The sequence below is a fragment of the Peromyscus leucopus genome, chromosome 8b (assembly GCF_004664715.2).
Source record: "Peromyscus leucopus breed LL Stock chromosome 8b, UCI_PerLeu_2.1, whole genome shotgun sequence".
In the NCBI taxonomy this organism is placed as follows: domain Eukaryota; kingdom Metazoa; phylum Chordata; class Mammalia; order Rodentia; family Cricetidae; genus Peromyscus; species Peromyscus leucopus.
Window position 1 is genome coordinate 52,849,068 of NC_051086.1, and position 21,893 is coordinate 52,870,960.

Genomic DNA, 21,893 nt, shown 5'->3' on the forward strand with positions numbered 1-21,893 from the left:
GACCTTGGTTCCTTAGCCCTGGATGCTTCAGTGCGGGCAGTGCCGTAAAGCATATCGGGTCCCAGCCCCCGGCCGTATTCCCCCGGGGCGTCTGTCCGCCGCGGTTGCCACGGTGCCGCCAAGCGCGGCTGTCGCGCGGCCGCGGTATCAGCGGCGATGGCGGCGGGGTCGGGTGGGAATGGGGGCTCTGGGGCAGGCCCCGGGCCGGGGCCGGGGCCAGGCGGGGGTGGGGGCCCTGGCGGCAGCGGACCGGGCCTGGGGTCCGGCGGGGGTCTCGGCAGTGGCGGGGAGCTGCACCCGCGCACTGGGCGCTTGGTGAGCCTGTCGGCCTGCGGGCGCACAGCGCGGCGGCAGCAGCCGGGCCAGGAGTTTAACCACGGGTTGGTGCTGAGCCGGGAACCCTTGCGCGACGGACGCGTCTTCACTGTCCGCATCGACCGCAAGGTGCAGAGCCGGGGCGGCGGAATCGTGGTGGAGGGTGGTGGGAGCGGTCGGGAGGGGGAAGAGGTAGAACGGGCACGAAAGTCTCTGTGTGTCCAACCAAAGTCCCCAGGTACCGACAGCGAACCTACAGCCCGGAGTGCACCGGGGAACAGAAAGAATAAGAGCCTGAAGCAGACACATTCATTCTGAAGGAGAATGAGTTTCCTCGGGACCCGGGAGCAGGACAGGGATACAGGGCCCAGTTACTAGAATGGCTAGTGGACAGATCTAGCACGATCTCTTGGGGATGGAAGACAGACAGGTGTCCCGAGATGTGATGGAGAGAGTAAAGAATTAGCAAAAAGCACAAATATTGAAGGACAAACATCCAAAGCCAGGAAGATGAGGAGACATGGGAAAAGGGAGGTGTGTGTGACTTGCTTGGCTCAGAGAAAGAATTTGGGAAGAGAGTGAATCCGGAGGGAGCTTTACCTTACTAGAGGATTGGGAATGAGAGTGATTGAGGAAAGCAAGATATATGGATCTAGGAAGCATGTGACTGGGGTCCATGAGGAGCCACTGAGACTAGGGAAGGTCGAAACCAGGGTCCTTAACCAGCTTGCTTAGTGGGTAAAAGGGTATCGTGGTTAGCACTAGGCAGCTGGATACAGCACAGAGTTGCTAAGGGAGAGCAGGTCTAGATAGTTATGGAGTGAGGTCTAACAAGGTATTTGAGAGTCTGTGTTGTCTCAGAGGTCAGGGCGAGAGGCACGCTGTCCTGTGGAAGGTAGTTTCTGGTGGTGGGATCCATACTGAGACTCTGTCCACCCCTCTCTCGTAGGTCAACTCCTGGAGTGGTTCCATTGAAATTGGAGTGACAGCTCTGGATCCCAGCGTACTGGACTTCCCAAGCAGTGCCACTGGGCTCAAGGGAGGCTCCTGGGTGGTATCGGGCTGCTCGGTGCTGAGGGATGGGCGCTCTGTGCTGGAGGAATATGGCCAGGACCTGGACCAGCTTGTCGAAGGGGACCGTGTTGGTGTGGAGCGCACAGCCACCGGGGAGCTCCGGCTCTGGGTGAATGGGCGCGACTGCGGCGTGGCTGCCACAGGCCTGCCTGCTCGCGTCTGGGCTGTCGTGGACCTTTATGGCAAGTGCACCCAGATCACTGTGCTGCCCCCCGAGCCAGGCTTCAGCCCTCCCACCCCCAGCCCTACACCTCCTCTTGAGCCCTTGGCCCCTCCGGAAGATTCTGCCTTGTCGGAACAGGGGACCTCTGTGGATGAAGGTGAGAACACAGCTTCGGGGAAGCATGAGGTGTAGCTGAAGAAATGGGGCAAAAGTCGTCAGTCACAAGTCAGCTGGGGGAGGGGCAGGGCCGCTGAGCCAGAACCTGTTGTAGGGGAACACAGGGCTTAGAAGAGAATGGTCCCTGGACCGTGGGCCCTGACGCACAGGCTGAACCCTTATTCCCCTCCCGTCCTACCTGGTCCCTAGCCTTCATAGTGTCCCCAGCGCGGGCCCGGCCGGAGACGTTCCCCAACAGCCTTGATTCGCATAATGGTGAGGGCTTCGGGGAAGCCCTGGGCAGGGGAGTGGGTGGGTAGTGACGTGGATAAGGGTGGGACTTCGAGAGCTGGGTAGGGAGAAAAGGGTCCCAAGCTAGCTAGAGAGGCTAGAGAGAGCCTCACCGTGACTTCCTTTCTCCACCTGGCTGCTGTAGACTTTGCCAGCATGGAGCTCTCCGAGGTGGTGAGCAATGCTATCTTGTCGGCCTACAATGGAGGCCTCCTTAATGTGAACCTGAGCTCCCCACCAGCTGGGGAGGGCTCAGCGTCCAGCGGACCTGCCACTTCCCCCATCCTGACCTCCAACGACGCCCTGCTCTTCCATGAGAAGTGTGGAACCCTCATCAAACTCAGCAACAACAACAAGACGGCGGAGCGCCGGAGGCCCCTGGACGAATTCAACAATGGCGTTGTCATGACCAACCGCCCTCTTCGGGATAATGAGATGTTTGAGGTACGTAAAACCCTGAAGTCTAGCCGAGCTTCATGCCAAAGATCGGGAGCTAAATATAAGGACTGGTCCTTGATTCCGGGATGGTAACGCCTGGTGAAGAGTCCAGGGTTCGAGGGTTCGTCGTCGTCTTTTCTTATGTGCTCTGGTCCTGTCTGCTCTCACTCAACCCCAGATCCGTATTGATAAGCTTGTAGACAAGTGGTCAGGCTCCATTGAGATTGGTGTCACTACCCACAATCCCAACAGCTTGGAGTACCCAGCCACCATGACCAACCTCCAGTCAGGTACCGGCTGTGGGGAGGGACACGGGTTGTGGGTTGATGAGGGTGAGAGAGCCTGTACCCTAACTGGGTGTCCATTTTTACCAGGTACCATCATGATGAGTGGCTGTGGGATCCTGACCAATGGCAAGGGTACCCGCCGGGAGTACTGTGAATTCAGTCTGGATGAACTGCAGGTGAGTGTGTCTCTCAGTAGCGTGGGCCAGTCAGGGGAGCCAGGGCTCCAGGCAGTGTGATCTAAAACAAAGACCAAGTCCCTTTCTCTCTTTGTAAGGCTTCTTCTAGGAAGGCAGGGTTGTCCAACAGGATCTAAAAGATGATTTTAGTAGTACCTTTTTGTCCATTGGTACTAGGAATGGAACTTCCACTGAGTTACGTCTCTAGCCCTTAGAGCACTTAAATAGATTGAGACTTTAGAGAGTAGTGGGGAGATTAGGTTTTGTTTTTGTTTTTTTTTTTTTTGGTTTTTGGAGACAGGGTTCCTCTGTGTAGTTTGGTGCCTGTCCTGGATCTTGTTCTGTAGACCAGGCTGGCCTCCCGAGTGCTGGGATTAAAGGCGTCTGCTACCTCCATCAGGCAGGAGATTGTTTTTCATGTGGTTTAGCTCAGGATTACCTACTTTACACTGGGCATTTGGGAAATGTGTCTGGAAAGCGGGGACTAGACCCTGCCCTGGAGTGGCCTTATGTGAATTCCGTCAGTAGGTGGTCTCCTGTGGAATGGGGTGGTAGGAAGTGCCCAGGACTGCTGGAACCTGAGCCTGAGTATAGCTGGATTCCAGACTAGGGTCTTTCTTCTTTGGCTAGGAGGGTGACCATATTGGCCTGACGAGGAAGTCCAACTCTGCCCTGCACTTCTTCATCAATGGCATTGATCAGGGTAAGGTGACACACGAGACAGACTGCTGGCCGGGCCGTCCGTGGGTCTGCACCTCACCCTTCTCTGGTGTTTGCTCTTGTTCTGGTTGACTCTGATTCTCTGCTGTACAGGTGTGGCTACCCCCCTGACGCCACCAGTGGTGTATGGTGTGGTAGACCTGTACGGGATGGCTGTGAAAGTGACCATCGTCCATAATAATAACCACAGTGACCGTCTCCGCCGGAACAATGCCATCCTGAGGGCACTGTCCCCGGAGGGTGCTCTCCGTCGGGCTGCTCCTGCTGCCCAGGCAGAACCCGAACGCCTGCTCTTCCATCCAAACTGTGGACAGAAGGCAGCCATCACCCACGAGGGACGCACTGCCCTTAGGCCCCAGTATGACCTGTGGCGTGGGGAGAGACCTGTGAAGGGGGCCCAAACAGGGTGTGGGAGCAGTGAGGTGGGCACGTGGGAGGCAGAGTGTATCTGGTGTGGGAATTCTCGGACAGAAAGGTGGAGACTTCCCGGGGCAGGAAGTCTGCTTGGTTGTCTCGGGACAGTGACTGCTGGACAAGAACTGCTGGTTTAAGCCTCGGCACACTCGGTGAGTGTGTGGAGTTCTGAGTCCTCACTTGCTCTGTCCTCAGCGCCACTGACGACTTCAATCATGGCGTGGTACTGAGCAGCAGAGCCTTGCGGGATGGAGAGGTGTTCCAGGTGCGCATTGACAAGATGGTGGACAAATGGGCCGGCTCCATTGAGATTGGTGTCACCACCCACAACCCCGCCTACCTCCAGTTACCCTCTACCATGACCAATTTACGCTCCGGTGAGATGCCAAGAAGGGCAGGGCTGGGTTAGGGTCCAGGGAGGAAGCTGCTGCAACGTTCTGGATCCTGCCCCGTTGGTCACCTTCTGCCACTTCTGTCCCTGCAGGGACCTGGATGATGACTGGGAATGGGGTCATGCACAATGGAACGACCATCCTGGATGAGTATGGACACAACCTGGACCGCCTCAAGGTGAGAGAGTAGGCACGCTGATGGCTGTCGTTTTGGGAGCGTCAGTGAGGTAGGATGGATGCAGGATCGTCTCCAGCAGGAACTCCGCCTGACTCCTCACTCTAGCCCCCACTTCTTCCAAGGCAGGGGACACGGTGGGCGTGGTGCGGCGGGAGGACGGAACCCTCCACTTCTTTGTCAACGGGATGACTCAGGGCCCTGCCGCCTGGAATGTCCCCCCGGGGGTCTATGCTGTCGTCGATCTCTATGGCCAGGCTGCCCAGGCCACTATTGTGGATGACGTGGGTGAGGGCCCAGCAGGGCTGGGGTGAAGGCTCGGGGTGGCCTTGGGAATCAGGAAAGTCTTAGAGATTGACTGGGTGACCCCGATTGCAGAGGTGCCTCCGGTCTCTGAGCCACTCCCTGAAGGGAACAACCAGATGTCTCCAAGTTCTCCATCCTCAGCAGCTGGCGGCTCCGACCTCCGCTTCCACCAGCTGCATGGCAGTAATGCAGTCATCACCAACGGGGGTCGGACTGCTCTCCGCCATAACTGCCGAAGCGAATTCAATGACGCCATTGTCATTTCCAACCGGTCAGTCTCTAGACTTTCACGTCTCCACTGTCCCACCACCCCCTTAAGGCCTTAGTGACCTCCACTCTCCCTGACAGAGCCCTACGCGATGGAGAACTGTTTGAAATTGTCATTCAGAAGATGGTGGACCGCTGGTCAGGCTCCATTGAAGCTGGTGAGGGACCGTCTGTGCGGGGGTGGGGTGGGGAGGGAGGAGTAGGAGGATTGTAGAGTACTGGATGCCTGTGTCCTGGGGGTCATTTCTTACCTTCCGCTTCCTCCCAGGAGTGACTGCTATTCGGCCTGAAGACCTGGAATTTCCCAACACCATGACAGACATTGACTATGATACATGGATGCTAAGGTTGGGCCGTCTGCCCTTGAATCCAGCTTGGCAGGGATGGGTGGAGCTGGATGATACCAGAAAACTAAGCATGGTTTGGGTCTGTGGCGGCCATAGGCACTGGCACACTCGGGGACCTACTAACCCCCTCCTCAGTTCTGGGAATTCCCACCCAGGCAGCCTATGGAGCAGTTCCTGCTGTTCCCTGAGAGACAGGGAACTGCTGAGCCTCGGACCGAGATCAGGTCTCTGTGAAACCCAAAGCACTGGATGGTTTTGACAGACAGAGACAGTGTGGGCCAATGTAGAGATGAAGCAGGGAGACTAACTCCCTCCTCCTCCTCCTCCTGTCTTCTCAGTGGTACAGCTATCATGCAAGATGGTAATACAATGCGCAACAACTATGGCTGTGATCTGGATGCACTGGGCACAGGTGCACGCATTGGCATGATGCGGACTGCCAAGGGTGATCTGCACTACTTCATTAATGGACAGGACCAAGGCGCCGCCTGTTCAGGCTTGCCTCCGGGTAAAGGTGACTACTCTGTGGCTTCCAGCCTGCCAGCCTTTGCTCAGATCTCAGGACCTCAGACTTCTGATGCCTTTCTTTCCTACACAGAGGTGTATGCAGTAGTGGATCTCTATGGCCAGTGTGTCCAAGTGTCCATCACCAACGCCACCGGCCCCATGGACAACAGCCTGGCGACCAGCAACACTGCCACTGAGAAGTCATTCCCTCTGCATTCCCCAGGTAGCTGTAGGCAGCCTGGGAGCCTGTGTAAGGAAGGGCAGAGGCCCTGTGGCATGTCATCCGAGTGTCTGTGTGTCTGTGTGTGTGTAGGGGTAGTTAGACCTGAGACACAGAGTCATGTGATTTCCCTGACTCCCAGAGACGAAGATACCATGCATTGGACATTTTGGGTCTTACTAGGGTGAAAGGTGTCCAGAGGTCTTGATGAGTAATGGCAGATAGGGCCTTAGCTTTTCTTCTAAAAGCTTTGTCCCGCATCCCATCTGAAGGTAGTTTCCCTAACCCTGACCCTTTTTCCAAACATCTGCCTACAGTGGCGGGTGTAGCTCACCGATTCCACAGCACATGTGGCAAAAACGTCACTCTGGAGGAGGATGGCACACGGGCGGTTCGTGTGGCTGGCTATGCTCATGGCCTCGTTTTCAGCACCAAGGAGCTCAAGGCTGAAGAAGTCTTTGAGGTGGGCTGTGGAGAGGTGAAGGGGGCTGGCAGACCCTCAGACAGGCCCAGCTAATGGTCTCGCTCTCTCTTTCTCCCAGGTGAAAGTGGAGGCGTTAGATGAGAAGTGGGCAGGGTCCTTCCGGCTGGGGCTGACCACACTAGCACCCGAGGAGATGGGGCCTGGGGCAGGCAGTGGGCCGGGGCTGCCTCCTTCCTTGCCTGAACTCCGGACAAAGACCACCTGGATGGTGTCCAGCTGTGAAGTGAGGCGAGATGGGCATCTGCAAAGGATGAACTATGGCCGGAACCTCGAGAGGCTAGGGGTGAAACACCTGGCACCAGGGCATGGGTGGGGGTTAGGGGTGAGAGTGGAAGGCAGTTGGCTGAGCCGCTGCCTTTGGCCCACCCTGGATCTAGGTGGGGAGCCGTGTAGGCATCCGTCGGGGCGCCGACGACACGATGCACATCCTGGTAGATGGAGAAGATATGGGACCTGCAGCCACTGGCATTGCGAAGGCAGGTCCAAGAGCTTGTTTGGTCTCGGGGAGCGGGTTGTTGGGTGAAGGTCTGGTGCTGACTTCCTCGGTCTTGTGTTCCCAGAACGTGTGGGCTGTGTTGGATCTATACGGGCCAGTACGCAGCGTATCCATCGTCAGCTCCACAAGGCTGGAGGAACCAGAAGGCACCCAGCCACCTTCTCCCAGCTCAGACACTGGCAGTGAGGGCGAGGAGGATGATGAGGGCGAGGAGCATGGGCTGAAAGTAAGAGCTGCAGAGGGCTGCTGGGTTGGCGGGCCACTCGTTACCAGATTGGTGGGTCTCCACTGGTCCAGCAGAGACTCAGTCTTGCGCTGTGTGTGCGCCCCAGTGTGGTGGGTGAGGACTGCAATCGGGATCGTGTGCAGCTCAGTCTCTTGCTCCACACCAGGGCCAGAATCAAGTGGGTGTTATGCCCACAGCCCTTGAATTCCTGGAGAACCATGGGAAGAATATCCTCTTATCCAACGGGAACCGGACAGCCACGCGAGTGGCCAGCTACAATCAGGGCATCGTCGTCATCAGCCAGCCCCTGGTACCCCATCTGCTTGTCCAGGTGTGCCTTTCTTTCTTCCTACCTAGCCCCTGTCACTCCAGGGTGAGGGGCCCTTTCTGCCGCAGACTGAAAGATAGGTAGGAAGTTAGCCAGTTAAGAATTGTCTAGAAACAGACCAGGGTTCAAAGAGAAAGGATGTGGGGGTGCACTCACTGTAGAACACTTATTAACATGTACAAGGACCTGGAATCAGTTTCCAGCAGCAGGATAAGCAGGGAAGGAGACGTGTGGGTTGGGAGTCTCTTCTCTACAAACATCAAAAAGGGCAGTGTGCCAGGTTTGGGTGCAAAGACTGATTTGGGTCGGTGGGTGGCTTCTGTCCTGGAAGCCGTGCGTGTGAAATAGTTCCTTCTCCTGCAGGTGCGGATAGACTTCCTGAACCGACAGTGGACATCGTCCCTCGTTCTGGGAGTCATCACCTGCCCACCCGAGAGGCTGAACTTCCCTGCCTCTGCTTGTGGGCTTAAACGGGCAGCCTGGCTCCTGCGGGGCCGAGGTGTCTTCCACAATGGGCTGAAGGTGAGGAGGGAGCCAAGACTGGAATGATCCAAGCCTCTGAATGGAGAGGCTGGCCCAATGGGGAAGTGCATGTCATCACCTGGACAGGCTTTGGCCTGTTGCTTCCTCCTGTGCTCCAGCCGTTGAGAATGTTAAAGGGGACTCTGGGGCTGGAGAGATGGCTCAGCGGTTAGGAGCACTGACTGTTCTTCCAGAGGACACGGGTTCAATTCCCAGCACCCACATGGCAGCTCACAGCTGCCTGTAACTCCAGTTCCAGGGGACCCAACACCTTCACCCAGACATACATGCATGCAGCAGGCAAAACACCAATGTGTGTTAAATTTATATATGTGTACACACACACACACACACACACACACACACACACACACACACATACTTTTTTTTTTTAAGTGGGGGACTCTAGGTAAATAAATTGAGAATAGAGCCTAGGCAGTGGGCGTGAATACAGGCAAAGCTCAGGGACTGGCAGTTGGAAACAGAACAGCAGGATGGCTGCTCACCAGTGCTGGTGGGCCTGATGTCTGAAGACAGTAGGTCTTTCCTCTTAGATCTGTGAGAAGTTTGGGCCAAATCTTGACACCTGCCCTGAAGGCACCATCCTGGGGCTGCGGCTGGACTGCTCTGGAGGGCTCCATCTCCACATCAATGGGGTGGACCAAGGGGTGGCTGTGCCGGATGTGCCCCAGCCATGCCACGCACTTGTGGACCTCTATGGACAGTGTGAGCAGGTGAGTGGCGACAAAGATAAGGGAAGGGAGTCCTGGGAAACTGGGAAGCTTCTGGTCCACAAAGGGATCTGGGGACCTGTCAAGTTGTGACTGACTTCTCTCCTCCACAGGTGACAATTGTGAGTCCTGATCCAGTGGCTGCCAGTGGGAAGATTTCTGGAACCCAAGGAGACATGGAAAAAGCTGATATGGTAGATGGTACGTTAGCCCAAGGATTGATTGTCCTGCGCCTGCCGTCTACCCATCCATGCCCAGCCCAGCTCCTGTGACTTTTTTCCGCTGCTATTGCAGGTATAAAGGAAAGTGTGTGCTGGGGTCCACCGCCTGCTGCTAGCCCTTTAAAGAGCTGCGAGTACCATGCCCTTTGCTCTCGCTTCCAAGAATTGCTGTTGCTTCCGGTGAGTCCTAGTCTCCAGACCCTGCCTCGTTCCCATGACTCGAGACCAGCTGGAGGGGAGGGCACCAGTGTGGCTGAGACCCAGGACAGGAGCCAAACCTGTTACTCATTGTCCCACAGAGAATTATTTCATGCCTCCACCGAAGCGGAGCTTATGCTACTGTGAATCTTGCCGAAAGCTGCGAGGAGATGAGGCCCATAGGCGCCGAGGAGAGCCTCCCCGGGAGTACGCCCTGCCTTTTGGATGGTGCAGGTTCAATCTTAGGTACATATGGGCCACAGGCATGGATTTCCCCTCCGCTCTTTTCCCTGAAAGTGGACAATCACAGGAAGGAAAAAGTGACAGGACTTCTTGTGTGTGGGACGATCTTGAGGAGCCAGGGACCTTTCACCCGTCTGTCTTGTCTGTCTCGTCTGCCCTCTCAGGGTGAACCCTCATCTAGAGGCCGGGACACTAACGAAGAAGTGGCACATGGCGTACCATGGAAGCAGTGTGGCGGTTGTGCGGAGGGTGCTGGACCGGGGGGAGCTGGGAGCAGGTACCGTGGAGTGGGCGGGGCCTCGGGACCCGAGGAGGAACCACAGGGCTGCCCTCACCCCAGTCTCTCCGCAGGTACGACCTCTATCCTGAGCTGCCGACCCTTGAAGGGAGAGCCTGGGGTGGGGTTCGAGGAGCCTGGGGAGAACTGCGCGCCCCCCCGGGAGGAGCAGCCGCCCCCCGTGCTGCTCTCCCCGTCCCTTCAGTATGCCGGGGCGGAGACCCTGGCCTCCAAAGTGCAGTGAGTATCCGTGAGGGAGCGCGTGGTCTCAGAACTAGAGGGGCCCGGGGACTTTGGGTACTTGTGATTCCCACCACACCCCCTTTCCCACCCTGACTTAATGGTTGCTCCTTCACCAGATCCTTCTTTTGTTTTTTTTATTTTTATTGTCTCGGTTTTTGTTTGTTCGTTTTTTGTTTTTTGAGACAGGGTTTCTCTGTGTAGCTTTGCGCCTTTCCTGGTACTCACTCTGTAGACCAGGCTGGCCTTGAACTCACAGAGATCCGCCTGGCTCTGCCTCCCGAGTGCTGGGATCAAAGGCGTGCGCCAGCACCCAAATGTTTTGTTTGTTTTTAATTTCTTATTTTGTGTGTGGTTGTTCTGCCTGAATGTGTGTCTGGGCAGCCTGTGCATGTAGTGCCTGCAAAGTCTAGGAGATGGCATCAGAAACCCTGGAACTGGAGTTACAGGCGGTTGTGAGCTTCTGTGTGGGTGCTAGGAATCGAACCAGGGTCATCTGGAAGAACAACCAGTGCTCTTAACCACTGAACAGTCTCTCCAGCCCCACACTCCCCTTTTTATTGTTGTTGTTTATTTGTTTTGTATTTTGTTTTGCTTTGAGACAGGCTTTCTCTGTGTAGCTCTGGCTGTCCTGGAACTCACTCTGTCAACCAGGCTGGCCTCAAACTCAGAGATGCACCTGCCTCTGCCTCCTTAGTGCTGGAATAAAAGTGTGACCCACCACCACCTGGTTTTTTGTTTGTTTGTTTGTATTTTTGAGACAAGGTTTCTCTGTGTAGCTCTTGCTGTCCTGGAACCTGCTTTGTAGACCAGGCTGGCCTCAAACTCACAGAGATCCACCTGCCTCTGCCTCCTGTGTGCTGGGATTAAAGGTGTATGCACCACCATTGCCTGGCCTCTTTTTAAAAAAAAACAAAACAAAACAGGATTTCAGGGTTGGGAATTTAGCTCAGTGGTAGAGTGCTTGCCTAGCAAGTGCAAGGCCCTGGGTTCGGTCCTCAGCTCCGAATAAAAACCAAAACGGGGCTGGAGAGATGGCTCAGTGGTTAAGAGCACTGACTGCTCTTCCAGAGGTCCTGAGTTCAATTCCCAGCACCCACATGGTAGCTTACCACCATCTATAATGAGATCTGGTGCCCTCTTCTGGCGTGTAGACACACATGCATGCAGGACACTGTATACATAATAAATAAATCTTTAAAAAAAACAAAACAGGATTTCAAATAGCCCAGCCTGGCCTCAAACTCATGCTTGGTATGTATCTGAAACTGGTCTTAAGTACCTGCTCCTGCTGCCTCTGTCGACATCCTGAGTGCCTGAGTGCTGGGGCTGGAAGAGTACATGCATCACTATACCTGGGTTTCTTAGCCTATGTGTGCACACCAAGTCTTTTTTTTTTTTTTTTTTTTTTGAGTGTCCTGCACCAGGTGCTGGGTTAATTTGATCCCTAGCACTGTTGGTAGGTATTATAAGACGTGCCTGGAATCCTAACACTAGGAAGCAGAAGCAGAGGATCACAAGTCATCCTCCACTTCCTAGGGAGTTTGAGGCCAGCCTGGAATAGAGACCCTATACTGTCTCAAAAAAGTGGGTGACAGATGAGAAGTATGCTTGGAATGTTTAGAACAAACACGAAATAAGAGTCCTAGGGGAAATGAAGACCTGGAGAGGGCTATGATGGAGTTAGCTGAGCAGGACTCGGGAGGAGGAGTACCACACAGAGACTAGTTGGTCTAAGTCGTTCATGTTGAGAGCATTTCCCAGAAAACAGCACGACCTGGTGGAGGGAGCAGAATTCACAGTCACAGATGGGGCTTAGAAACCTTACCCTCCTTCTCTTTGTGCCTGTCTAACAGATTCCGGGACCCAAAATCCCAGCGGACACACCAGGCTCAGGTGGCCTTTCAGGTGTGCGTGCGCCCTGGCTCCTACACTCCCGGACCTCCGTCGGCTGCCCTCAGAGAACTTCCTGACCAGCACTTCAGCCCCTCGGAACTTGAGTGGGTCACTAAGGAGAAAGGAGCCACCCTCCTCTATGCCCTGCTGGTACGGGTGGAATAGGGGTGAGCTACCACTCCTTTAAGCACAGCTGGGCCTCAAGCCCCGGCCGGACTCGATGACGACTGCCTCCACCTCATTCCAGTGACTTGGGCATGTGCGGTGCTTTCCTGGCAGGAGGCACGCAGACAGGCTTTGGTTTATCCAGGTGTGAAGCACATCTCTACATTCAGGGCCCAGCACACTCCCTCTGCGGAGAGGGAGCTTGTAGGGAGCCCGGCTCCAAGCTCTGGGTCCCCCCTTCATGCACTGATTTAGGGAACATGACTCCCTACTACCCCCTCCCCCCATATCACTTAATTTATTTCCGTTTTTGTTCTGGTTACTGTGAATCCCAAAGGAGTATCTCTGTGCCCACACGAAGCTGCTTTTTCCGTGGCCACGGGGTGCCATGGGGCGGGAGTGGGAAGGAAGGGCAGCCCAAGAAAGCTGCGGGCTCTCTGTACAGTTGTTACTGACTCTGATTTCTAAGGAGCCAATAAATACTGTCTTCAGAGCATCTGCCTCCGCCTCTGTCTCCGCGCCTTCACGAGATGAAGAGTTCCAGAGCTCTTGGCATGAGGCTAGATCGTCCCAGGCCTCTGTAAACACACATGGCATTGGGACAACCCGGCACCCGTCTCCAAGCGCTTCCGCCTTTCCTCTCATCCAATCCGCTGAGCCTGTTGCCGTCATGACTCCGGAAGGACTTATCCTGGTCGCCGGATGTGACGCAGGATTCAAGGCGCGGCGGAGGCCACGGAGAAAGCGCCGAGAAGGCGGGTAGGGGGGGTTGGCGCCAGGGCTGCGCGGGAGGGGCGGGGGCGCAGAGCCTAGGACCCCCTCACGCGCGCTGAGGTCGAGACCTGGAGGGACGCTGGTGCCCAGGACACGTGACCGCAGTGGCGAGCGGGCGGCGGACAGGCTTCGGCCTCGGCGGGTCCCCTAAGCTTCCACTTCCCTGCAGGCCCCGCCTGAGGTCTGGCAGTCAGTGACAGAGCCGGGCGCCCACTGCCCGAGCGTCAACAGCACCATGCCCGCACTTCTGGAGCGCCCCAAGCTCTCCAACGCCATGGCCAGGGCTTTGCACCGGCACATCATGATGGAGCGAGAGCGTAAACGGCAGGGTGAGCCTGGGCCAGAGCGGGAGGACACGGCCCAGGGTGGCTCTGCTACCCACGAACCTGCCCCCATCCACGGGCCAAGCTGTGCGCCTGCTGGAGGCTAAAAGGGAGGCAGCGGCGCCTTCAGGGTGTGAGCGAAGAGGCCCGTCTAAGTTCCAGAACCCTGGGCTGGGAAGGACCTTGGAGAGCACCTAATGAAGCCTCGTTCTCCCTGTGGCTGTGATGGAATAACTGGTTTTTGCTGGTCTTCAGTCTAACACTCAGCTTATTTTCACTGTCCTGCCGCTTCCCCGTTCTGTCTGATTCTTCAGAGGAGGAAGAGGTGGACAAGATGATGGAACAGAAGATGAAAGAAGAGCAGGAGAGAAGAAAGAAAAAGGAGATGGAAGAGAGAATGTCACTAGAAGAGACCAAGGAACAAGTAAGTAACCCCTCATCACTCCCACTTCTGATTTCTTCTCTTCCCTCCCCTCGCCTTCATCTGCTCATCCTTCTTCCAGATTCTGAAGCTGCAGGAGAAGCTCTCGGCTCTACAGGAGGAGAAGCACCAGCTTTTCTTGCAGCTCAAAAAAGTTTTGCACGAGGAAGAAAAACGAAGACGAAAGGAACAGAGGTGTGATCAGATAGCTAAAAGTAAAACTGTGCGGTGGAGCAGGTGATAAGAGAATCGGTTTACTAGCAGAAGGTGGTTACCTAACTGACCTGTCTTCCTTTCACTCCAGTGACCTGACCACTCTGACATCAGCTGCATACCAGCAGAGCCTGACTGTTCACACGGGAACTCACCTCCTCAGCATGCAGGGTGAGGACTAAAGCCAGGGCTCTCCTGGAGGTTGCAGCCTCCCAATTCAGCATCATGAAGCCCCTCTCCCTTTCTAGGGAGTCCTGGAGGACACAATCGCCCAGGTACTCTCATGGCAGCTGACAGAGCCAAGCAGATGTTTGGACCCCAAGTGCTTACGGTGAGGATGGGTCTTCTTTTTTTAATGCCCTAAAGACAGTCTCTTGTAAGCTCAGGTTGGCTTTGAAGTCAATATGTAGTCAATGTCTCCTCCACCTTCCATGTGCTGGAATTAATGTTATGTCAACAAGGCCAGCTTGAAAAATGTTTGGTGTGTAGCCTCAGTTGCTTTCTCCTCCTCTTCCTGGTATCCCAACCATCAGTAAAGTACAAACATACCAAGCATGTAGTATGGAGGAGCCAAGTAGAGCATAAAGACAAGTTTATTTTTCTAGGTGCTGTGTGAGCAGTGTTTTCCTTTTCCCCTTAGACCCGGCACTACGTGGGATCTGCAGCTGCTTTTGCAGGGACCCCAGAACATGGACAATTCCAAGGCAGCCCAGGGGGTGCCTATGGGACTGCTCAGCCCCCACCTCACTATGGGCCTACACAACCAGCCTATAGTCCTAGCCAGCAGCTCAGAGGTGAGTGTTGGTTCTCCTCAGACGGGAGGGAAGAGCCGCAAGAGCATCAGGAGCTAATGGAGCTCTCCTGCCTTCCTCAGCACCGTCAGCCTTTCCTGCTGTGCAGTACCTGTCTCAGCCGCAGCCACAACCCTACGCAGTGCACGGCCACTTCCAGCCCACCCAGACAGGTGATGACCCCTGGCAGGAGCCTTAGCTTCCTGAGTCCTGTCACCACCTGCTCATTTCAAATCCCTCTTCTCCCCTAGGGTTCCTCCAGCCTGGTGGTGCCCTATCTCTGCAAAAGCAGATGGAACATGCCAATCAGCAGACTAGCTTCTCTGACTCAGTGAGTATGGAGCCTTGGGGAGTCAGGTTGCTAAGATCAAGGGGAGCCAGAGTATGCCTAAGGTCAGCTTTGTCCTTAACAGTCTTCTTTGCGGCCCATGCATCCCCAAGCTCTGCATCCAGCCCCTGGACTCCTGGCTTCCCCCCAGCTCCCTGTGCAGATGCAAGCAGCAGGAAAGGTAAGGCTGGTAACGGTAACCAGAAATCCACATACTACCAAGGAAAGATGGTCAATCCCTACTGCAGTTGTCCCTCCCCTGTACTACGTGGTAAGTGAAGAAGTGTCTGCCCACTGATGAAAACTCTTTACCATCACCAGTCAGGTTTTGCCACTACCAGCCAACCTGGCCCTCGACTCCCTTTCATCCAGCACAGCCAGAACCCACGATTCTACCACAAGTAACCACCAGACTGCAACCTACCCCTCCATCCCTCGTGGTGGGGGGTCTTCCTATGTGCCCCAAACCAATAAAATGTACCCACTACCATCCCGACTATGGCTGTTGTTTGCTTCCCTACTTAAGTGGATGAAGGACTGGCTGAGAGGAGCAATGTTCTTTATTGCAAATAGATTGTAAAAGCATCTTTCAATCAACAAATAAACAAGAGTTGGGGGCTTCATATTAAACTTGTAGTTTTATTCAGGTTTGATTTTTAACAAATGTGTCAGGGAGAGAGCCGCAGGAAAGGGTGAAGCCCACGGGGGCAAGGCCCTCCCAGATGCCTGAGGAGGGATCGTGTCTGCTTCCCCCCTGCCCTTCTCACCACCGCTAAAGGGGCTTGGGGAAGAGACACAGGCAGGGTAGGGGGCTGGTCCCCAGTCTGTACAAGTGGTGCTTGGGGGTGAAGGACTATGGAGAACAGGGGACCAGACAAGGAGAGCGGGAGAAAGGGCACAAGACCATTTGCCAGAATCCACAGCTTTCTGATTCCAAATTGAATTAAAAAGAAAAAAAAGGAGAGGTGGGGGACCTAAACCACAAGCAATACCCAATTCCCTTCCCCCCACCAGGGCTGTGAGGGAAGAGGCAGGTAGTAGCTTCACCAAGGCCATGGCTCCCTCATTCCTGGCCAAGGGAGCTAGGTGAAGGGCAGGGTCTCCCCGACAGTTTGAAGGGGTGAGGAAAACCAAAATAAAACGTCAAATAAATTGTATAGGAGTCCAGCCAAGGGCCCAGCCAGAGTGGAACCCAGCTGGGGGAGGGGCCTCTGTAGGCTCAAGGATCGCTGCTGCCACCACCGCCACCCTGGGCAAGAGAAAGAAATCATGTTTAAGACAGGGCAGGATCCGAACTTCAACAAGCAGGGTGGGGAGGAAAGACCAGTCTAGGGGCAGGAAGAAGGCCCAGCCCCACCAAACCAGCGAGGTGACGGTATGAAGGACAGTGAAGCTGGCTGTCTATCACACTCACTTGAGCGCCAGTTATTTTGCCATGGCCTTGATTGCAACAGCTGCCTCCTCTGTCATGGCAGACAGCACCGTGATCTGGAAAAGCAAACAAGACAGTCCAGAGATGCCACAATAACTCACGAGTCGTGAAGCTTAAGGAGCAAAGCTGACTATATCAGGCATGGAGGGGACATCATACCAGGATCTCCTCTCCACAGTCATACTTCTGCTCAATCTCCTTGCCAAGGTCTCCCTCAGGCAGACGAAGGTCCTCTCGTACCTCCCCACTGTCCTGGAGCAGGGATAGGTACCCATCCTGGATGCCAATCAGCTGGGAGAAGAAGGAAGTTAAAAGCAGGTACAGGTAGGTTAAGTATAAAGAGAATGATGGACACACTAGATAGAATAGCCACCCCACTAAATACCCTCTCCAACCAGCTCCCTTTCCCCACAGCTGCAGGTCACACCCCCACCCACCCTTCATGAGCCACTAACCATCTTCACCCCAAAAACATACCTGGAAATCATTCCTTTTAATGTTGGGGACATCCATATTATGAGTTGACGGGCAGATATCTTCATATTTCTTCCCAGTAAAAATGTCAATACCAACCAGGTGGACCTGCGTACATACATCATAAAGAGAAACCCAACAAATCAACCTCTAAGATGGAGGAGGCGGAGATAAAGGCTCACATCACTGGCTAGTGAGGAGAAATCAGCCAACCATGTTACAGCAAAGACTAAGGAATTAGAAATGAGCCAACTGAGAAAGACACCAAAGCTTTAAGGTCCCGAAAGCTAAAGATCATTGCTGAGACTGGGATGACAAGTTACACAAAGTAACCAAGTCACTGACAAGGACTGGGGTGTCACTCAGTTGATATAGCGCTTGCCCAGTAAGCATGGGGCCTTGGGTCTGATGCCCAGCACCACATAAACCAATCCTAATGACACATGCCTTAATTCCAGCAATAGGAAGGCAGAGGCAGGAGAAGTTCAAGTTGATGTCACCTTGGAATTCATAAGACAGTTTTATTGTATTTGGGGGAAGGGGGTGTCCTAGGTAAATGTTTCCTGAACATTTACAGAAGAGGCTAAATAAGACAAGTGGAATAGGCTGAGAAATCAAAGCCAAAGGAATGTAAGAAATCTGAAGAAAATGACCAAGGGAAAGATCAGAATGAACTATGCAGTTAGTATGTAAGGAAAACAAAAGGGAATCAAGCATTGTGAGGATAACCTAGTTATAAATGCCAACTCAACAAAAGGGGAAATCATTCAGGAATAAAACCGCAGATTCAACAAGAATGAGTCAGGTTAAACTTCTGAGAAAAGACAGGGCAAGTCTAGGTGAAAAGAATGTAAAGTCCCGTGCCCCCAAACAGAATTCAGTGGGTAATGAGAAGCAGGTAAATGCCAAAGGGAAAGCCAGAACTGGGGAGGAGCAGCAGCAGCAGCTAAGGAACTTAGAATACAGACTAGAGCCCCCCACCCCAATGCTGCCTTCCACAGGTCTTGACTGGAGAAGTGAAGGTCAAGATTAAGGAACTGAATATCCAAAGCCAAAGGATATGGATACACACAGTTCTAGACTAGCACTATCTAGGAGAAAGGAGGAGAGAGTTACAGGTGCACTGTGGAAGAACCTGGGAGCAGCCTGTTTAGTTTTGAATGGGAACAAAATCTGGGTGCTGAACAAAGGGACTAGAACACCAAGAAGGGAACCAAGACTGACAGTTCCCTGCCCAGAGCCCTATGGATGTGGGAGCTGCAGAGAAGGCAAGATGTAGAGGTGATTCTAACCTTGGCATGGCCATGCTTGCCAGTCTTCGAAGTAGACATCTCGACGATCTTACATGGCCGGCCTTTGAGCACCACAAAACCATTCTTACGTAATGCTGAGCACTGCATTGGGAAGGTGGCTGAGGCCCCTGCATCTCCTGTCTCGAAGTCCAAATCATCTGCCATTTTAAGAGGCTTCGATTCCAACTAAAGCCAAGAAGAGAACTAGGGTCAGTAAGGATGGAGGTTAACAGGACCGCTAATCTACCCCACTCCTCTCTCAAACATTCCTCCAGTTCCCCTTTATTTCATTACCCACCTAAATAAAGTTGAGTTCCCTGCTTTGAAAATGGTGTCAAAACATACTGAAGAGCTGGTGTAGGAGAGGGGGGGACACAGCTGGATCCCTGCCCCCCAAATGAAATCTAAAGTGTGGTTTGGGAAAGGAAGGCTCCAGGGAGTTGGGATGGCAAATCCCAGAGATGAGGAAAGGGCTACTTCCCGGGAGGGGGAGGACTCAGGTGTTACTTGCCACTGAAACCAACCACCCCCTCTTGCCCACACTCTGCCAGGACTATAATTAGGTGAGCAGCTATGAGCCAGCTGAAGGGCGGGGCTAATGAAGGGGTGGAGACGGAGGACAAGGCCCCACCCAGCTGTTACACCCCCCCCACCCTATCCACACACAAGCCAGTCATTGGTACAGGAAACCACAAGGCCTCTTTGGGGGATTCCCGCCTATCCAACATGCACTTGCAGATGCAGTCAAGGGGGAGAAAGTTGTTTCCTAAATGATCCCACTGCCAAACACCTCGATCTCAGTCCCCGAAGGGAACTCAGCCTTTTGTCGATGGCCCTCCCACTTTTCCCAGGATGCACCAGTCCTGTCGGCTTTTCAGGCCCAGCCTGTACAGTCAGTAGAAAGTGGGGGAGTGAGGGTGGTGAATGACAATAAAATGAAAGCAAAAGGTTGGTAGTAGTAACAGAAATCACACTAGGCTGGTAGAGTTAAGGACTCACACACAGTAAGTCACAAACCAAACACAACAGGGAAGGCAGTGGCAAGGTGAAGATCGAAGATCCCCGCGGAGGGACTGAAGCTCAGTACTTTCAGGCGCTGTCGGCATGGGCCGAGAAGAGTTGGGCTCCAGTCCAATGACCCTCAGCTTACCCACTTTTCCCGGTTCCCCAGAAAAACAGTACCACTTACATCAGGCTGGACGTCTCACTTCCCGTGAAGGCTGGGGGATGAGCTCCAGCGGCCCATGAGGCTGGGGAGCACTAACATATGCCTGCCACGGGCCCTGCGGGATGATTGAGACCCAGGGCTAGGGTCTCTCCCGCACGCCAAAATCCCAGGCTCCGGAGACACCCAAAAAAAGACCAGACCTCCTTGCGCTGGGGGTGGGGAGGGGTTGCCGGCTCGCGCCCACCATGTGGTCGCCCGGGGCTTCCGGTAGCCCGGGCCAGGGGGGAGGGGTCCCCGTCCTGCCATGCGGCCCCGGTCCATGTGCGGCCGCATGGTCTCGGACCCCGAGAGCGCAGCCTCCAATGGGGACCACTTCCGGTGCTGCTGCGGCCGCCCCTGCCCCAAAGCTGCGCCAGGCCGGGGCCATGCCGCCTCCCCTCCCCCCGCCGGCCGCCAGCCCTCCCCACATGCCCTCCCCGAGCAGCCCCCTCCCCCACCTCACGTGGCCGCTCGGCGCCCGTCCTCAACGGCCCGGGAACCCTGGCCCTGGCCGGGCCGGCGTGGCCCCCCGGCCCTCGCCCCGGCGTGGCCGCCTGGCGGCCTCTCCCGCGTGGCGGCCTCGCGGCTCGCCGTCCCCCGCCCTGCGTCGCTCCAACGTCACCCGGCCGGCCCCAACCGTCACCCCTCGCGCCAACTGGGCCGGGCGCCCGCCGCTCCGCACCTCGCGCCGCTCCCCGACCCGACCAGACCTGGGCGGCGGCGGCGGCGGCGGCGGCCGCCGCTCCCTTCGGCCCCCCTCCCCGACCCCCGCGTAGTTCCGTCTCTCGTTCCGGCCCCAGCCGAGGTTACGCGCAGGCGCGCCCTGCCCGCTCTCACCTCGCGCGAACGCACTGACTCGACCCCGTCCGCTCGCCGCGAGCCCAACCGCTGCCTCCGAACCCGCTGCTGCTGCCGCCGCCGCCGCCGCCGCCTCTAGCGCCGCCGCCGCCGCTGCTGCACACGGGTCTTAGTACGCAGGCGCCGACTCCCCACTGACCAACCAAGCAGCCCTATGACAGCCGCGCAGGCGTGCTAGGTAGCTCCTCCGCCTTCCACCCCCGCACTGCGCAAGCGCACGGACCCTCCCCGGGCTCCACCCTCTCTCCCACCTACCCATCCAATGACGCGCGCATGTGACCCCGCCCCTCTCCAGTCCCGAGCGCGTCCCAGCGGCTGGCAATGCGCAGGCGCACCGGGTTTTTTTTTTTTTTTTTTTTTTAATCCCTCCAACCTCCTCTCCCTCTCCTCTTGATCGACAGCTCGAGCTACCGGGCAGCCCTTGCAGCTGCGCAATACGGATTCCCGCACTCCACACCCTCCGAAGGCAACGCCTGGGTCTCGACGCATGCGTGTTTGGGAGTCCTACCCGCCCCTTCCACCTCAGACGTCGTCCCGACGCTGGGTGTTGAAAAGACCACGCCACTGGGCCGCCTGCCGCGCCGAGCACGCATGCGCCTGGGCCGGCGCCCCGCCTCGGCTCGGGCTGGTGCACGGCTCCCGAGCACGTTTCCGAGCTTGCCGGCGAGCTGCGCGGCTCCTTTCCCAGCCGCTGTCTCAGCTCCACGCCTGCCCGGGAGACCGCCCTCCGTGGCAGCCCCTTCCTCCCTCTCACGTTAGCGAGGTCGCATTGCCCCCGTCTCGGCTTGGCTAAACTTGACTCCAGACCTGTCGGGTACCAGCCACCATCTTGTTTAAGCCCGAGTTAGTGTTGGACCCTGCGGCACTCAGAGAAGCTTTGCCACTCGAAATCACAAATAAAGAGAATGGCGTAGCGTCCCTGTTCGCTCTCCCGCTGATGTGTCCTCAGAAATCAAACTCCGTACGAGGAGAGTGAGTGGCTCTGGCCCGGAAGGCACAGACCCGTGGTGCCAGGTAGTTGTTTAAAGACAGCACATAAAGTTGGTCATGGAAGTCCATGATGTCTGTAATCTCTAAATTTGGGAGACCGAAGCAGGAGGACTAAAGACAAAAATGTTAGATTGCTGTGAGAGTCTCTAATAAGACCAAGAAGATAAGAACGAGCTATCAGAATTTTACCCCTTTGCGGTCCTCTTAGAACAATGCTGGGACCGGGCGCGGACGTGGGGTGCACGCCCTTAAGCCTACGAGAGGCAGGTGATCTACACAGTGAGTTCCAGGGTAGCCGCGGCTGCCCAGCTGCGGAGACCCTATCTCAAAACAAGCGGAGAAAACGGGAGCCATGCTGTGATTTTCCCAAGACTGCTCCAGTCCCCAGGTTCCCAGCCCTACCTGTGTGGCTGACAGATCACAGCGTGGTGGATAACAGGACTGTAGAAGAAGCAAAGATCTGGTCTAGGCCAGGCCTAGTGGCATGTGACACTAATTCCAGCACTTGGGAGGAC

The 21,893-nt window shown here is 55.5% G+C and overlaps 3 protein-coding genes and 1 long non-coding RNA gene across 14 annotated transcripts; 3 read left to right on the forward strand and 1 right to left on the reverse strand.

The window, feature by feature from the left end:
- The first annotated feature begins 139 nt into the window (after window positions 1–139).
- Neurl4 (neuralized E3 ubiquitin protein ligase 4) lies at window positions 140–12,768 on the forward strand. 6 transcript variants are annotated; one of them, XR_003734514.2, is made up of 29 exons: window positions 140–444; window positions 1,265–1,709; window positions 1,919–1,984; window positions 2,145–2,443; window positions 2,616–2,727; window positions 2,812–2,900; window positions 3,531–3,603; window positions 3,714–3,978; window positions 4,230–4,411; window positions 4,519–4,604; window positions 4,727–4,889; window positions 4,980–5,178; window positions 5,256–5,332; window positions 5,443–5,521; window positions 5,860–6,035; window positions 6,120–6,251; window positions 6,566–6,711; window positions 6,791–7,015; window positions 7,110–7,208; window positions 7,293–7,454; window positions 7,621–7,785; window positions 8,146–8,304; window positions 8,859–9,038; window positions 9,149–9,236; window positions 9,330–9,436; window positions 9,556–9,700; window positions 9,862–9,974; window positions 10,049–10,214; window positions 12,071–12,768. XR_003734514.2 is itself a non-coding variant. In XM_037201456.1 (29 exons), exons 1-29 carry the CDS (start codon window positions 157–159, stop codon window positions 12,273–12,275), a joined length of 4,695 nt encoding a protein of 1,564 aa, XP_037057351.1. In that variant the 5' UTR covers window positions 142–156; the 3' UTR covers window positions 12,276–12,768. The 6 variants fall into 6 exon arrangements, 3 of the variants coding, with proteins under 3 accessions (XP_037057351.1, XP_037057352.1, XP_037057353.1); XR_003734515.2 differs by having other exon boundaries at window positions 5,860–6,029; window positions 12,071–12,766; XM_037201456.1 differs by having other exon boundaries at window positions 142–444; window positions 9,330–9,440.
- Window positions 12,769–12,953: 185 nt separating this feature from the next.
- Gps2 (G protein pathway suppressor 2) lies at window positions 12,954–15,755 on the forward strand. 4 transcript variants are annotated; one of them, XM_037201460.1, is made up of 11 exons: window positions 12,954–13,030; window positions 13,219–13,378; window positions 13,687–13,796; window positions 13,876–13,988; window positions 14,098–14,177; window positions 14,255–14,337; window positions 14,647–14,800; window positions 14,881–14,970; window positions 15,049–15,128; window positions 15,211–15,306; window positions 15,451–15,755. In XM_037201460.1, exons 2-11 carry the CDS (start codon window positions 13,285–13,287, stop codon window positions 15,703–15,705), a joined length of 1,155 nt encoding a protein of 384 aa, XP_037057355.1. In that variant the 5' UTR covers window positions 12,954–13,030; window positions 13,219–13,284; the 3' UTR covers window positions 15,706–15,755. The 4 variants fall into 4 exon arrangements, with proteins under 4 accessions (XP_037057355.1, XP_028725326.1, XP_028725325.1 ...); XM_028869493.2 differs by having other exon boundaries at window positions 15,447–15,619; XM_028869492.2 differs by having other exon boundaries at window positions 12,961–13,034; window positions 15,447–15,619.
- Eif5a (eukaryotic translation initiation factor 5A) lies at window positions 15,745–20,540 on the reverse strand. Of its 3 annotated transcripts, XM_028869495.2 has the most exons (7): window positions 20,368–20,466; window positions 19,513–19,606; window positions 18,324–18,509; window positions 17,035–17,139; window positions 16,717–16,848; window positions 16,540–16,613; window positions 15,745–16,374 (listed from the first exon to the last, which is right to left on the reverse strand). In XM_028869495.2, the coding sequence occupies exons 3-6, from the start codon at window positions 18,486–18,488 to the stop codon at window positions 16,551–16,553; spliced, it is 465 nt and encodes a 154-aa protein (XP_028725328.1). In that variant the 5' UTR covers window positions 18,489–18,509; window positions 19,513–19,606; window positions 20,368–20,466; the 3' UTR covers window positions 15,745–16,374; window positions 16,540–16,550. The 3 variants fall into 3 exon arrangements, with proteins under 3 accessions (XP_028725328.1, XP_028725327.1, XP_028725329.1); XM_028869494.2 differs by lacking the exon at window positions 19,513–19,606 and having other exon boundaries at window positions 20,368–20,540; XM_028869496.2 differs by lacking the exons at window positions 19,513–19,606; window positions 20,368–20,466 and adding an exon at window positions 19,989–20,082.
- LOC119087035 lies at window positions 20,477–21,444 on the forward strand. The gene is made up of 2 exons (XR_005090469.1): window positions 20,477–20,566; window positions 20,790–21,444. It is a non-coding gene; the product is annotated as an uncharacterized LOC119087035 (long non-coding RNA).
- The last annotated feature ends 449 nt before the right edge of the window (window positions 21,445–21,893 follow it).